Source organism: Apus apus, chromosome 1 (genome assembly GCF_020740795.1).
Source record: "Apus apus isolate bApuApu2 chromosome 1, bApuApu2.pri.cur, whole genome shotgun sequence".
In the NCBI taxonomy this organism is placed as follows: Eukaryota; Metazoa; Chordata; class Aves; order Apodiformes; family Apodidae; genus Apus; species Apus apus.
Window position 1 is genome coordinate 66,532,517 of NC_067282.1, and position 13,591 is coordinate 66,546,107.

The 13,591-nt window shown below is 42.4% G+C and overlaps 1 protein-coding gene across 1 annotated transcript; it reads right to left on the bottom strand.

Moving 5' to 3' along the window:
• Window positions 1-239: 239 nt before the first annotated feature.
• LOC127381229 (lymphotactin-like) lies at window positions 240-5,776 on the bottom strand. Its single transcript, XM_051611266.1, is given in 4 exon segments — window positions 240-345; window positions 1,070-1,187; window positions 3,692-3,844; window positions 5,755-5,776. Coding segments are annotated over 4 exon segments (399 nt in total).
• Between the last annotated feature and the right edge of the window lie 7,815 nt (window positions 5,777-13,591).

Consider the following 13,591-nt stretch of genomic DNA (forward strand, 5'->3'; position numbering starts at 1 on the left):
AATAAAGATTAGCAGGCATTTCAGAAAATAACCAGTGTAACAGAATACAACTATAAAACAAAGGAGTCAGCAGACATTCAATGAGTGATGAACAGATTCTAGTGAATTTGTGTTCATTCAGAGTTTTAATTGCCAGTTAAATAGGAATTAAAAGCAGATCCTAATGCTTTCTTCCCTGTTATGAGCAGCACTGGTGATGATTCCATTTAGTTGGCATTAGATGCTCTCCTAGGACAGGATTATTTGCCTCTGGTGGTACGTTTTTGGTCTAATTTCTTCATAGCATCCGACACCCATTTCTGATGAGGGCTTGTGCAGATCTTGATACCTTTTCTGGTGATAAACCTTTAGGTTGAAAGAAAGCAAAACAGGTGGTCATCGAATTTCAGTCTCCAAATCCAGGTTTACTGTTCTTGGTTTTTATGCAGAACATGAGGAAAAATGTGGTAAAACAGTATCACATGCCCAAGTTTGTAGTTTTTGTTTGGAATAACAGCAGTTAGCAACAGTAGTTCTCTATTTATGGCACAGACAGCTATGTAACATGGCTGACATATTAAAAAGGAACATAATTGATATTCTGAGATTTTATATGAAATCATGATGCACATATGCCTCCCAGGAGCAGATCCCAGATATGATAAAAATGTGTGCTCCTGAGATCAAAGGAATAAGCTCCTAGCAGGAGTCTAAGTTACCCCAAACTCTTCTCTATGATCTTTCACCTTGGTTTAGTTCAGTGCACTGGGCTTCTGACTACTCCACCCTGACCCCTCACTGAGATTTTTTCTCCCACTTTTTGGGCACAAAAGATGTGGCTGTTCAGTGAGATTTCTGCCAGCTGTGAGCAGCATTCATCTCCCAACTCTCCAAGGCCCATATCTCTCCCCTCACTCTGCTAGGTGACTGCTTCATGGGGGAGCTTGAAGGGTGACCTGAACTAGCCAGATGTAGTGAGGTGAGCCATAAAGTGTCTTATGGTGTTCTTTCCCTTTTTGGTGCTAGCACAGAGCTAGCTGTGATGTTTGCACAGAGGAGTCTGAAGATGAACTGTGCACTGAATACTTACATGATGGCCTCTATTGGATGTCTTTGCTTTTCATAGCCAACAAGGTTTCGGATGTTCAGTTGCTGTGTAGATAGAGTTATGCAACTGGATTTCCGCATGGACTGACTTCCAGCACTCCCTAGAAAGGGAAAAATAGATAAATGACAAAGGCAGTCAATACTACATTCATATTTAGCCATAATTACTTAAATTCCAGCAGATTTTCACTTGTGGTTAGAGCATGAGTATCTCATGTTGTACAGCCACAATGCCAGCTACACAAGAGAGCTTAAGGTATGTTTGATGATGCATCCTACTGTCTCCTGTTATTGCTATTTCAATTAAGATACTGATATTCACCCATTCTGCTGAACAGTGGTATAATCATTCTGCTCCTGGGGCATCACTACTTCCATAGCAGAAAAGGTATTTGGCATAATTCATAATTAGGTCTGTATCAGCTGCAAAGTGTCCATGTGGAGTAGTGCTTAGAACTGGTACCTTTACTTGGTGGATTTCCAAATGCCATCTAAATTTGCATCAGTAAGTGAAGAAAAGGAAAGCAAGGCTACTTTTCTCACTCTGGGCATCCTAAGCTAGCATTAAATTGTTGAAAGAAAGGGAGGTGTGTCTGCCAGAAGATTGAGTACTTGCAAACTCTTGCTGTAAGTCTGGTTACATAGGCAATGGAGTGCTACTTAATCCTCTCTTTCCTCTAACATTTTCATATGTTTTAGGGAAATCCACTGGTGATTAATAAAGAGGACTGTGATATCAGTGTAACATTCTCTGGGCAGTTGTTAGCAGCTAAAAATGGGAGCTCATTTAAGAGAGATGGAGTGTATGTATACATTACTGGAAGCTTCTGCTTGCTAGTTTCTGGTTTTCTCCCACCTATCAACACATGTTTGGGAAGGCATGAGGGGACAAACAAAACCCTGTTGTATTCTGAAAGTTCTTTTTAAATAATTTGTAGAGAAACTAGCTTGAGAGAAGTCCAAGAGCTGTTTAGGTACAATTTGCTAAATATAAAACCTGCTTCACATAATCTCATTATCTGTGAACTTTTCTTTCTTTGAAATAATAGGAATAGCTGAGGCAAACACCCATCAGCCTTTGGAGAAGCTGTAGCATAGCCAGTGCATGGGTACTGCCAGTGTTGCTAATTCTTGAGATTTTGTTTCCCTGAAGGAATGAATCTCTATTCTGTTCTTGCTTCAGTCACAAGTAATGTGATGTATTTTTTGATGATTCATTACAAATATGTATCTTACTGCCTCACTCAGATTGGTTTTCAAAATGTGGCATTAAAAGAGCTCAAAGATAGTCAAGCAATCCTTACAAGTTGTGAAAATAGTCTCTCTGCTACTAAACTCTCTCCAGGGAACGCATGCAGGGAATACCAGCAGAGCTTCTCTAAGCTTGGAAACAAACAGCTCTGTGCCTGTAACTACCCTTTTTGTTTTTCTTCCTGGTGCCTTTTTGTTTCTTCTTTCTAATTCTTCTTTCTAATTTTATTTCTATCCCTTACACAGCACCTCAGTGTGCTTTTTCAGACTTGGTGATATTTATGGTGGTCTATACAACCTGGAGAATGACATGAGGAGCTGCCAGCCTGATAGAAAGCCACACGTTGCTGAGATGAACAGCAGTAGCTTTAATTACATATGAGAATGTAGCTCTGGGAACGCTAGGTCAGTACACTCAATGTGTAGCTACATCATCTTGTGAATGTGTAGGTGGTCTCAGTTTGGTTTTGGTTTTGTGAGGATGGCTTTTCTGTGTGTTTCTCTTTGCATATTTTTGTGGGTTCGCATATGAGTGTTTTCTGTGATTTTTATGTGCTTGTCTGCATGAGTCTGACTGTGTACAAGAAGGTGTGTGCTTATGTGTGTATGTTCATGTTTTTGCATGATGCACATAGCCTAATCCTAAGTCACAGACTTAAACATCACTGTAGACAAACGTACTTAAAGCATGGCTAATAAACATGGCTCATCTCAGCGCTCGTAAGTGGTCTCAAGATGTTAAATTGTATGAAATCAGGAAGACAGAGAAGTCATAGTATAAATCCATTGCTGTCCTTTGCAGTTTCTGTTTATAGTTTGCCTAACTGTACAAAAATATTTGGCTAGAAACAAGCAAACATGCAATATATGATACAGAACTGGAAGTACTTTTTAAGATAGGGACATTAAGAGGGATTCAAACTATATAGAGAAAGACAAAAAATAATCTAATACAATACATATAAAATAATATATATGGAAAAAGAAAAAAGCACATCTTAAATATTTTTCATAAAATATTATTAACATATTTAACTCATTGCTATATGGCATCAGTGAAATTGAAAAACATTGTGTCTTGAAGATTTCATTATTTTAAGAGACAGAATAATGCACAGAAACCCTTTAAGTGTTCTAAGACACAGAAACTCTCCTTGCCTTAAGGCAGAAGCCAACACTAACATGACAGGACATCAGGTAAAATTTCCCATAAAGCTGCCTTTCTTATGGTCCTGATCTGGATTTCTTATCAGTTTTATCTTAAGAATCAGCTCTGGCTGAGAATGAATCCTGCTCATCAGACCACTGGTACAATGTGGAGAAATTCCTGTCTTCCTTTGGGTTGTAAACTTACCTTTCACCATGTGCACAGTGAGGATGCCGAGGCAGAAGATGACAAGGATAGCTGCAGTGTGGAGTTTCATTGCTGGTGGCTTCTTTGTCAAGCAGAGAAGAAAGAAGAAAGTGGTTATTGTCAACCCTCTTCAACAGTGTTTATATGTTGTCACTCAGTGGTCAGTTTTTGTGTTAACTTTTGGGGCGTCATGGTGGGCCTGACTGTAAGTGGAAAAAATTGAGTGGCAGTACTTTTTCTGGTGACAGAGAACCACCTTCTCTCCCCCACCCGTCCCTCACTAGCCCCCCTGTGGAGGCTTTTCCTGCTCAAACCCTGCTGTGGTTGCACTTGCTTCTGTATTTGCAAGCAGGGTTTATTACAAGCTGCAAAAAGTGAGAGCTTCTGTTGTGGAAATCTTTAATAAATGTTCCTGTCCTTTCACACCTTGATTTAGAGAGCTGTGGCTAAGCTGCACCACAGAGGTACAAAGCGACATTCAGAGTTACCTCTTTGACCAACGGACCACTTAAAAAGGGGAACTGTGAGCTAAAGGATGATGGAAACAGGAACGCCTTGGCTTTTCCCATAGTGGCTGTAGGTATTTGGTCACTTTAACACAAAGCTTTGGAGGGGTATTAATCGTATTTCCCATGTGTGGTGGAGCTTATAAAAACCTTGTTTTCTCTGTGATTTCATAGAATCATATAATGGTTTGGGTTGGAAGGGAACTTAAAAATCACCCAGTCCCAACCCCCTTGCATGGGCAGGGACAACTCTCACTAGACCAGGTGGCTCAAAGCCCCATCCAACCTGGCCTTGAACACTTCCAGGGAGGGGGCAGCCACAACTTCTCTTGGCAACCTGCTCCAGTGCCTCACCACCTTCATTGTAAAAATTTTTTTCTTTATACCTAGCCTACATCTCCACTCTTCTAGTTTTAATCCATTACCCCCTTTCATATCCCTACATGTAAAAATTCCCTCCCCAGTATTCTGGTAGGTCCCCTTCAGGTACTGGAAGGCTGCTATAAGGTCTCCCCAGAGCCTTTTCTTCTCCAGGCTGAACAGCCCCAACTCTCTCAGCCTGTCTTCATAGGAGAGGTGCACCAGCCCTCAGATCTTCTTTGTGGACCTCCTCTGGACTTGCTCCAGGAGGTCCATGTCCTTCTTGTGTTGGGGGCTCCAGAACTGGACACAGCACTCCAGGTGGTGTCTCACAAGAGGAGAGTAGAGGGATAGAATCACCTCCCTTGACCTGCTGGCCACACTGCTTTTGATGCAGCCTAGGACACAGTTGGCTACCTGGGCGGCAAGAAACATTGCCAACTCATGTTGAGTTTCTCATTAACCAACACCCCCAAGTCCTTTTCCTCAGGGCTGCTCTCAATCCAATCTCCACCCAACCTGTATTTGTGCTTGGGATTGCCCCAACCCTTCTGCAGGACCTTGCGCTTGGCCTTGTTGAACTTCATGAACTTCAACACAGTTTGGTGTCATCAGTAAACTTGCTGAGGATGCACTCAATGCCACTATTCATGACACCAACAAAGATGTCGGACCTTGTTGGTCCCAATACTGACCTCTGAGGAATTCTTCTAGTTACTGTCCTCTGTTTGGACACTGAGCTGTTGACCACAATTCTTTGATTGTGGCCATCCTAGCAATTCCTTATCCACCATGTGGTCCATCTGTCTAATCCATGTCTTTCCAGTTTAGAGACTGGGATCATTATATGTTGAAAAAGTACAAAGCCTGGAGTAAATGTCAATTAATGTAAGTCTGAAGTTTCCCCAGCTCTTACCTCCAGGCCTTGCCTTAGCTGGTTACTTCTAGTTTTGCAAATTCTTGATAATGTCAACGTAAATGCAGCATGTGGAAGTCAGTTCCCCCAGATTTCTCAGGCGAATTAAGATTGAGCCAAGAACTGAGCTCAAATAATTGACTCCTTGGCTGTAATGGCTGGTCTGTAACCTTAGCAACAGTCTGCAGGTCTTGCAGGTAGAGAACACGCTGCTTGGTTTACTTGTATATGCATGCACATTCTTTGTTCCTTTTGGTTTGGTTCTTTCATCTTACACATACCATGCAACCAGGCAAAAGCCATGGCAAAAGTAGACAGTAAGCCAGTGCAAGGTACCTGCTGCTTTACTGGAATGCCTGCTAAACTCATTTGTAACATGAATGTGAGCTGCAATGAAATGGAAGCCAAAGATGCAACCAAACCCTCATGCCACACGGGAGAAGCCATGCTGACCTCAGCAGCACTACTGGGAAATCTGATGTTAAGTTTGTGTCCAAGCAGTGTAGCAGCCTGGTGTTTTGCAGAACACTGCCTGGAATCACTTCTTGAATGAGGTATTCTAACTTTTTGGTACTCAGCAGCATTGCAATGCAAGATAGCAACTCTGTCATTAATGGCAGAGAGAAGTTTTCTTGCCATTAAGAGAAGAGATGCTTCTGACTTCTGCTGACTGATACGGTACATGCATGTATGTATATACTTACTGTCTACAGCTTTGAGAGGAAGGGTCACCAGCTGTACTGAGCATGAGCCAGCTCAGAAAAAGTCAGTCCTTCCCACAGAAGCTTCTGCAGGTTGTAGATTCATCTCTGAGGTGTTGTAAGAAACCCTGTTGCTTCTTCCGTTTTCCACCATTCTTAAGGTGGGATGGAAAAATTGCCCTGTGGCAAGTTTTTTTTTTCCTCTTTTTAGTTCTCATTTGCTGTGGCCTCCTGGGCTGTCATTCTGTTTAGTTGGCTTATGTCCAGTGAAGTCTGCGTTTTGGAGGAGAGTTCTGGGGGATAGAGTCTGTGGATATCTGGTAATCTCTGGTCTTCTAATGTTGTATAAGGCTCATTTTGCACATACTCTAGCACCAGAGTGCAGTGCCTCTGTGCTGTGGCAGAAGCTTAGTGCAAGATGATAAAATGTACCATCTTTCTGTTTTCTTGCTGGCAAGTCATATTAGAAGGACAGCTAAGAAGGGCCCACATTACTTTTCCTATTAATGCTTCTCAGTCCTGGATAAGTTGAATACTAATGATACTTGTCCTGGGGCTTGACTGCCTCTTGTATGGCTCACTCATCACAGGCTACTTTCAAAGCATGCTGGAGTAAAATGATCATTTGCATCTTGTGATACAGCCACAGAGGAAATGGACAGTATGATTATAGTTATAATAGTTTGTAAAGTCTGAGTTGTGGATAAAGATGACTAACTTTACCACAATGCTTCCCAAATCCTTGGCTAGAGGTGTGATGTTGTGTGTGCCTTGAGAGTTGCCCCTTCTCCTCCCCTCTGCATGTTTAACACGTGCAGAGAAAAAGCAGGTGCAGACAGTTGATATTGCAGGTAGGGAAGTGTACATGTATTCATACTTATCCTCTGGAGCCTGATCATGTGCAGAAAACCATGGGCTTTGAGTTAGGCTCCTAAGCTTCCTGTTCTATGTGGGGAGAGGCTGGGGGACACATGCCTGTGAGAGGACAGCAACAGCAAGCTCCTGCTTGAGTAGTTCAAGGGCTCTTCTATGCCCTTCAGTCCTTGCTCATGCAGAGCAGCCTCTGCCTCCATTTTACCCATACAGCAGCTATGGCACTGAGAGGTGAAGGGACACCTGAGACTGCTCACATACAGCAGGAGGTGAAGTCAGGGCCTAAAGTCTGATATTGCTGCTGAATCACAGAGGTGACTATAGCACAATTATGTGAAGGTATCTAAATATTGTACATGCTGAAACAGGAGCCAAATACTTCTGGGAATTTGTGGAATATTCTCGGTCCATCCTATTGCTATTTTGTTTCTTGTTTTGGTTTGCTTTTTTTGTTATTCCTTTTTCTGCTTTCTCTTCCTCAGCTCTAACATAAAACAGTCAACGCAGATTTTGTTTAGCACTTCTTCCTGTGTGTGCTTTATCTGTAGGATCAAGGATGTGGGAACCAAGTTTTATTCTGTTAGTCTTCAAAAGAATAATCAAGCCTATTGGGTGAAAAATATGTATACTTCTTGATTAACCATGGATAGTCAGTGTTCGTAGACACTGGAGTTGGATCTGAACTAATACGTTGCTTCTGGATAAACCTGAGCTTTCCTCAGAAAGCTGAAGAAGCTCAGTTGCTTAGGTTTTTATCCATGGAAACAGTTTCCTCAACTAAATCTCATGCTCTGGATAGAGCCCCTTAGCCAATCTATATGTATTTGGATTGATTCCTTTGCTCCGTGTTGGTCATCGCAGGAAATATGTTAAAGAGTTAAGATCGTTAGAGGGTAAGGGGTAAGGTATAAGCACATAATCAGTGATACTTATATACCTCACTCTTACCTGTCGTGCATGTGCTATTCTTTACAGGTACACAGACTTTTTCTTATCACTGCCATGAAATACTTCTGAGGTCACAGCTGTTTTAATGAACTTTTGGAGTGGGGGCTGTGTAGAAGAGAATCGCAAATAGAGCAGCAGGTTCCAGGCAGCAGAGCAATAAGCAGAACCAGTAAGCCTGGTTTCAACTTTCAGTCCTTTGTCTGCTGCCTTCTCTTGTCTCCTCCCAAGAATTATTCTAACTCCTGAGCATGTGTTTTAATTTGCCAAAGAAAACTGTGCAGGCTCTTCACGTGCTTGTGCCTGTCTAGTTCATGTGCTGACAGACCTGCTGGCTAGTGCCAAGCACTGCACACCCCTATTGTGCTGGCTTTTCCCCACTGTGTTGAGTCTTCTGTTCAGTCACTAGGTTTTGGAAAATTTGTAGGGACTTCTGCCTTTTGGTTTGCATTGGTTGGGACTGGCCAGGCGATTAAAAAAAAAAAAAAAAAAAAAAAAAAGAAAAGAAAAAAAAAAAGGGAAGACAGATGAATAATGCAAAATTTCTTTTTTGAAACATCATCTTCTCTGACCTTCATCAAAGGCAATTCTTGGGATTTGTTGGTTTTCTCCCCACATAGCTGACTTCTAATAAATGCCTTTGTTTCAAACAATAACTACACTTGTAAGCATTTTTAATAAGTGAACTTTCATGAGGTCCTATGATGGAATTTAATACATTTGACAAATTTTAATTTGCAGTCATGGTGTTAAACTCTATGGCTTCCAGAAAAAGAGAAAAGGAAGAGATCATTCCAGAATCTTTGCAGGAGAAATCCATGGATTTATTTTTTTCAATGAGGATATTTTTTTATGTTCCTTCAAAGTGAGGTCTGGAATAAGTACTTTTCTGTTTCATCTCTCAGATGAAGAACAGTCACAGCTTCTAACCACACCACTGAGGTACATTGCCTTGCTTCGCACTTGTTACTGTAATTTGACAATTTTGGGCCACATCCTGTTCCATGAAGTGTTGTAGAATTTCTTAAAACTGACCACAGCACTTGATCCTCATCTGGCCTACGAAATGAACCTTGGTGTCCATGCACCTGTACCCTTTGACAGATATAGACTGAGAAGAAGTATTTTCCTTTTGGTTGGTTTTTATATTTCTTTAGCAATTTGCTCAGTGAGCCTGGAACAGCAGGAGAGTCACTGTGCAAATGAAGGCTTAAATGAGAGGGGCAAGGAAAAAAGAGCTCAGTTCACAGGGGCTTGCAGCAAACACCCACTCTTGCCAAAGTTCCATTCTGAAAGTTCTAGAAGTGTCCTTTGGGTTTATTTGTTCTCTGGGTTTTCCCCCCTCATAATGAGTATGAAAGCATGTGTGGGAAAATTCCCTCCCTCCCCCTTCAAGTTAGCATTCATTTTATTCTTTGCCATTTCAGAGATCAGACTGTGACTGTTAAATGCTGTTTCACTTTTCCTTTGCAAGCTACTTTTATCTCTGGGCTGCAGAAACCCCCACTGTGTCTAAGACAGCAATAAATTAAGAGCTCCCTCCTATGGTTATCATATTTCCTGCACTTCATTCAGCTGATTTCAGCCTGGTCAGGGGCCACTATATCCCTTCCCTGGGGTTCAGCACGGCCCCATGTGCAGCAGTCTGCTCAGTCTAACAAAGCATGCCAGACCTGGGGAATGCCCTCACTCTCTTCTCATGCACAAAACCAGCCCAAAGCAGCCACATGTCCCAGTGACAAGTAAGGCTACCTGCTTGTGCCAGGTCTAGTTTCAGTTTATCGTTTTTCTCTCTGTGCTTATTTACTGACATAGGACAGTGGTTTCTTCCATCCTTTACACTACCTTTTTTGGGACAAACAGTTATTTCTCCCATTTTCTACACCAAATGAAAAGAAGGCTACTGGTATCTTAGTATCAGAGGTGTTCATGGGAATAAGTGACATAATCTCTGCTGGATGGGACAGTTTGTTCTTCAGAGCTAACCAAGTATTGATGCAGCCCCAAATTAAACAGGACCAGTGTCAGCTGCTTGATGCTAGTTACAAAATTTCGGGACTGCCCTGCCTATTTAACTCAGTCCTTGCCTTGCTTCAGCTCTTCTCTCTGTTGGTCCACCTGTGAGCTATTTTGCCTCCTCTCACCATATGCACCCAGGTAGATTAATTATTAATTAGGTAATGACACTGCTGTTGCATAGCACTTCTCTACTGAGGTTCTCAAAAGGTTTTAACAGTATTGGAAAGTATAATTAGCTCTCCTATCACAAAAGGGAAAACAAGCCTGGCAGAATAGAGAAGTAGTGCTGTAGCAGTGCACTGTTCCTCAGATTTGCTGTTGAGAGGGCATTGTAGCTCTTGGGTACCACTAGTCTTTGCTGGATTCTTGTGCTCCATCAGGGGATAGAGTACTGTTGATCAATTAGATGTAAAATAAATTGCATGGCCTAGGTCTTAAAGGCAGTAGGTAATAGCTACTGTGAAATAAACTGGGGTTAGACTCTCGCCTTGAGGTAGCAGGAACATTTTTCATTGCAGTTTGCTATAGTTATTAATGTTTAGGTAAGATTTGTATATATATTTTCTTGTTTGGTAGTGAAGCCCATTGGAGGCATGCAGATCTGGTCCTCCCTGCAGAGCTGCAGTTCCTTCATGGGGAACTAGAGCTGGGAAGTTTGCAAACTCTTTGGCTCCATCTCCAAATTTGTGCCTTTATCCTTCCCTCAGAGACTTGGTTGAGCCTCACAATAATGACTCTGTTCTTCAGCCTTGAAGTATACTCATGCTCCCACCTGATCTCTCCTTTCTTCAATCCCCTGTGACTAGATATATCTCATTCCTGTGTTTTTTTCTTTGTAAGCAATCACAGCTCTTATTGCAAGTAAACTTGACAGTTCATCAGGTGGATCAGAGTCCAAAGCTCTGCCTAATTTCTCTAGGGTCTTAAGTGTCCATTTGCTTCTCCTCTGAGTGGGGTGAGACAGGTGGGTCGGGAATGCGGCTCCCCCTTTCTTCAGACCTTGGCTTGTAGTGTAGGTAGCTTGTGCAGGGAGTTTGGGCCTTGTTATGGTGACACTGTGGCATTCTGCTACAAGGCCTCACCACCTTGGTGAATGGCAGGTAAGTACAAAGAAAAGAGAGGAAACATAGAGATTGCAGGGAACATTATAAATGGGAGGTTGTTGGAGGCAGCTGCAATCTAGTCCAGGTAAGTCTTCAGTGGCTTATCTACTCACTTATTTCCAATTCTCTGGTGATTTCAACTTTACCTTAGGGCAAGAAAAGGTTGAAAGGTGTGCCATGAACTCAGGGCCTTAAACCTAGGAGAACTGTCTATCCTGAATAACCAGGGGAAAAGAGAGATTGCAAAGACAAGCAATTGGCAGGCAAGGGTCAAGCCTCCTCTCCATGGACAGAAGTGTTCGCGGGAGAAGAAAAGAGGGAACTTAAAAGGATTTAGAACCTTGTTTGCCTTGGGGAAATGCAGTGTAAATGAAATGGATTTCAAATGCAACCTGAGCTGGTTCAGTTTGCTGTGAGGAAAGAAACCAAATGTTGTTTGCCATGTTATGGGCAACCCTCATTCTTTCCAGTCAGGGACTGGAGAGACCAATCTTGGACCTGCCCTGGCCTGCTGGTACTTCACTGCCAGGTTAGAAGGAGGTGCCTTTTCCCAGCAAGTATTTTCCTTTTTCTCTGCAGCAGCCTTTGTCATGCAGGATGTCAGGCTAAGTGGTCTGCTGGTCCTTCCTGGCCCAAAAAACTGCTGAAAAACATTTTCCCTCAGCAGAGCTTGCCTTGCAGCCATTCAGTTTCAGCTGACTTTGGGCATGACCTTGTTTAAGCCATCTTCATGGTAGGGGGAAGGAGGATTGAGTTCAAACAGGTGAGAATCAGGTTTTGTGCCTTCATGATCCTGATGTCTGTTGTGCCTTGGAGGCTCCCTGTGCTCTGGTTTGTCTGGAGGACAGCTCTAGCTAGAGCCCAGCAATGCAGGAAACTGATGAGGCAGAAGAGAGATGGTTAAAAGTCAACAAGGTTTACCAGCCAGAGAAAACATGCCATACTCTCAGAAAGGGAGAGAAATGACTGTCAGGGCTTTTTTTTTTTTTTTTTTTTTTTTTTTGAGACCTTACTTTCATGTAACAATACCTGAATATGAAACTCCCTCTTTTTAGCAGCTGGGTGCTGAGAATCATCTACTTTTGAGCTTTATTTTCTAGGCTGCATGTTAAGTCTGTTTACAGGCACAGTAGCGCAGTACAGAGAGACCTATTCTCCTCTGCTTCTTAAAATATCCGTGCAGAAGTGCAGGAATTTCCACAAGCTTGGGCTTGGTAATCTGCCAATATTTACTTTTTTGCAGTTAATTCTTGCTTGGAATTGGGCTGCACTGTACGCCAACACCAGCTTTGTCTGTCTGTGCTGCCATTGTGCAGCCAAACTCACCACTCACTCTCCAGCTGCTGAATCCTGCAGTGCTGGGAACTCTGAGTGGCAGAAGGGAGTTCTCTGGGCTGCTTCTAAGGGTTGTGCAAAAGGAGACTGAGGAAAACCTGACAGTGAATTTGGTTTCATTGTATAGAGTCTGTTTGCCAAGGGCAAGTTTTTTAGAGGCGAGCACGTTGAAAAGGTTACAAATCACTGCACTTGGATGATTCTAATTTCCAGGCCAGAGCATGGGCAACTAATTTGATTTGGGCAGAATAATAAAATAATACAATCTTTTCCTTGATCAGCTACACCATGATCTTATTTCTGAATGAACTGGATGACTTATACTGTCTTTCTAGATACTTCTAAAGTCCCTTTTGCCATAGACTTGACCTGCTCCAGAGAATTTTTTTCTCATTCCTCACAATATGACAATACAGAATCAGACCTACTTGGTGCAGTGTGAGCAGGTGAACACATGAATAGTACTTACACAAAGTGCATAACGGGTTGCATGTGTTTTGTCACACCCTCTGTGCGATGTGTTGTATTTACCTCACCACTAAAGGAATTGAAAAAGAAAAAAACCCAACCCCTCAGCTAAATGAGAGCAGGGCAGAAAAATGTAATTCTCCATACTTTCGAGCTTCTGTGCTGTAATTGTTAAACAGTGACCCTTCCTCACACCATCTGGGTTAAGTGGTTGGGCTCAAACTCACAACAACCTGTCTATGCATAGTTATCCATTCTCATACATCTTGGCACCTCACAACCCTGACTGGCATGAAGAGGACTTCTCAGCTGCTAATTTTTGCGGGTTCACAAATAAGAAATACTGGATTGTGCAAGTGTTAAAGCACACCTAGAACCTGATTTGGATTAAGCTGAAGGAGCTTTCTAGAAGTCTGCTATAGTCTCTGTTATGAAACAGCAAATACTGTTCCCTACCGGAGGTATGAAATGGTGAGGTGAATGAACCTTCTGACTTTGTGAGCATTACTTGGGACATTTCTAAAGGCCAGCAGTCTTTGTCCCCTCTGTACCTGGGGATTCAGCTTGTGTGCAGAGATGGCACCTTTCTGCCCTTCCAAATGAGGTTGCACAGCACGTTCTTTTCAGGCCAGTTTTGGTTTATTCCTTCTTGTCTGGCAGGGGCTTCAATTAAG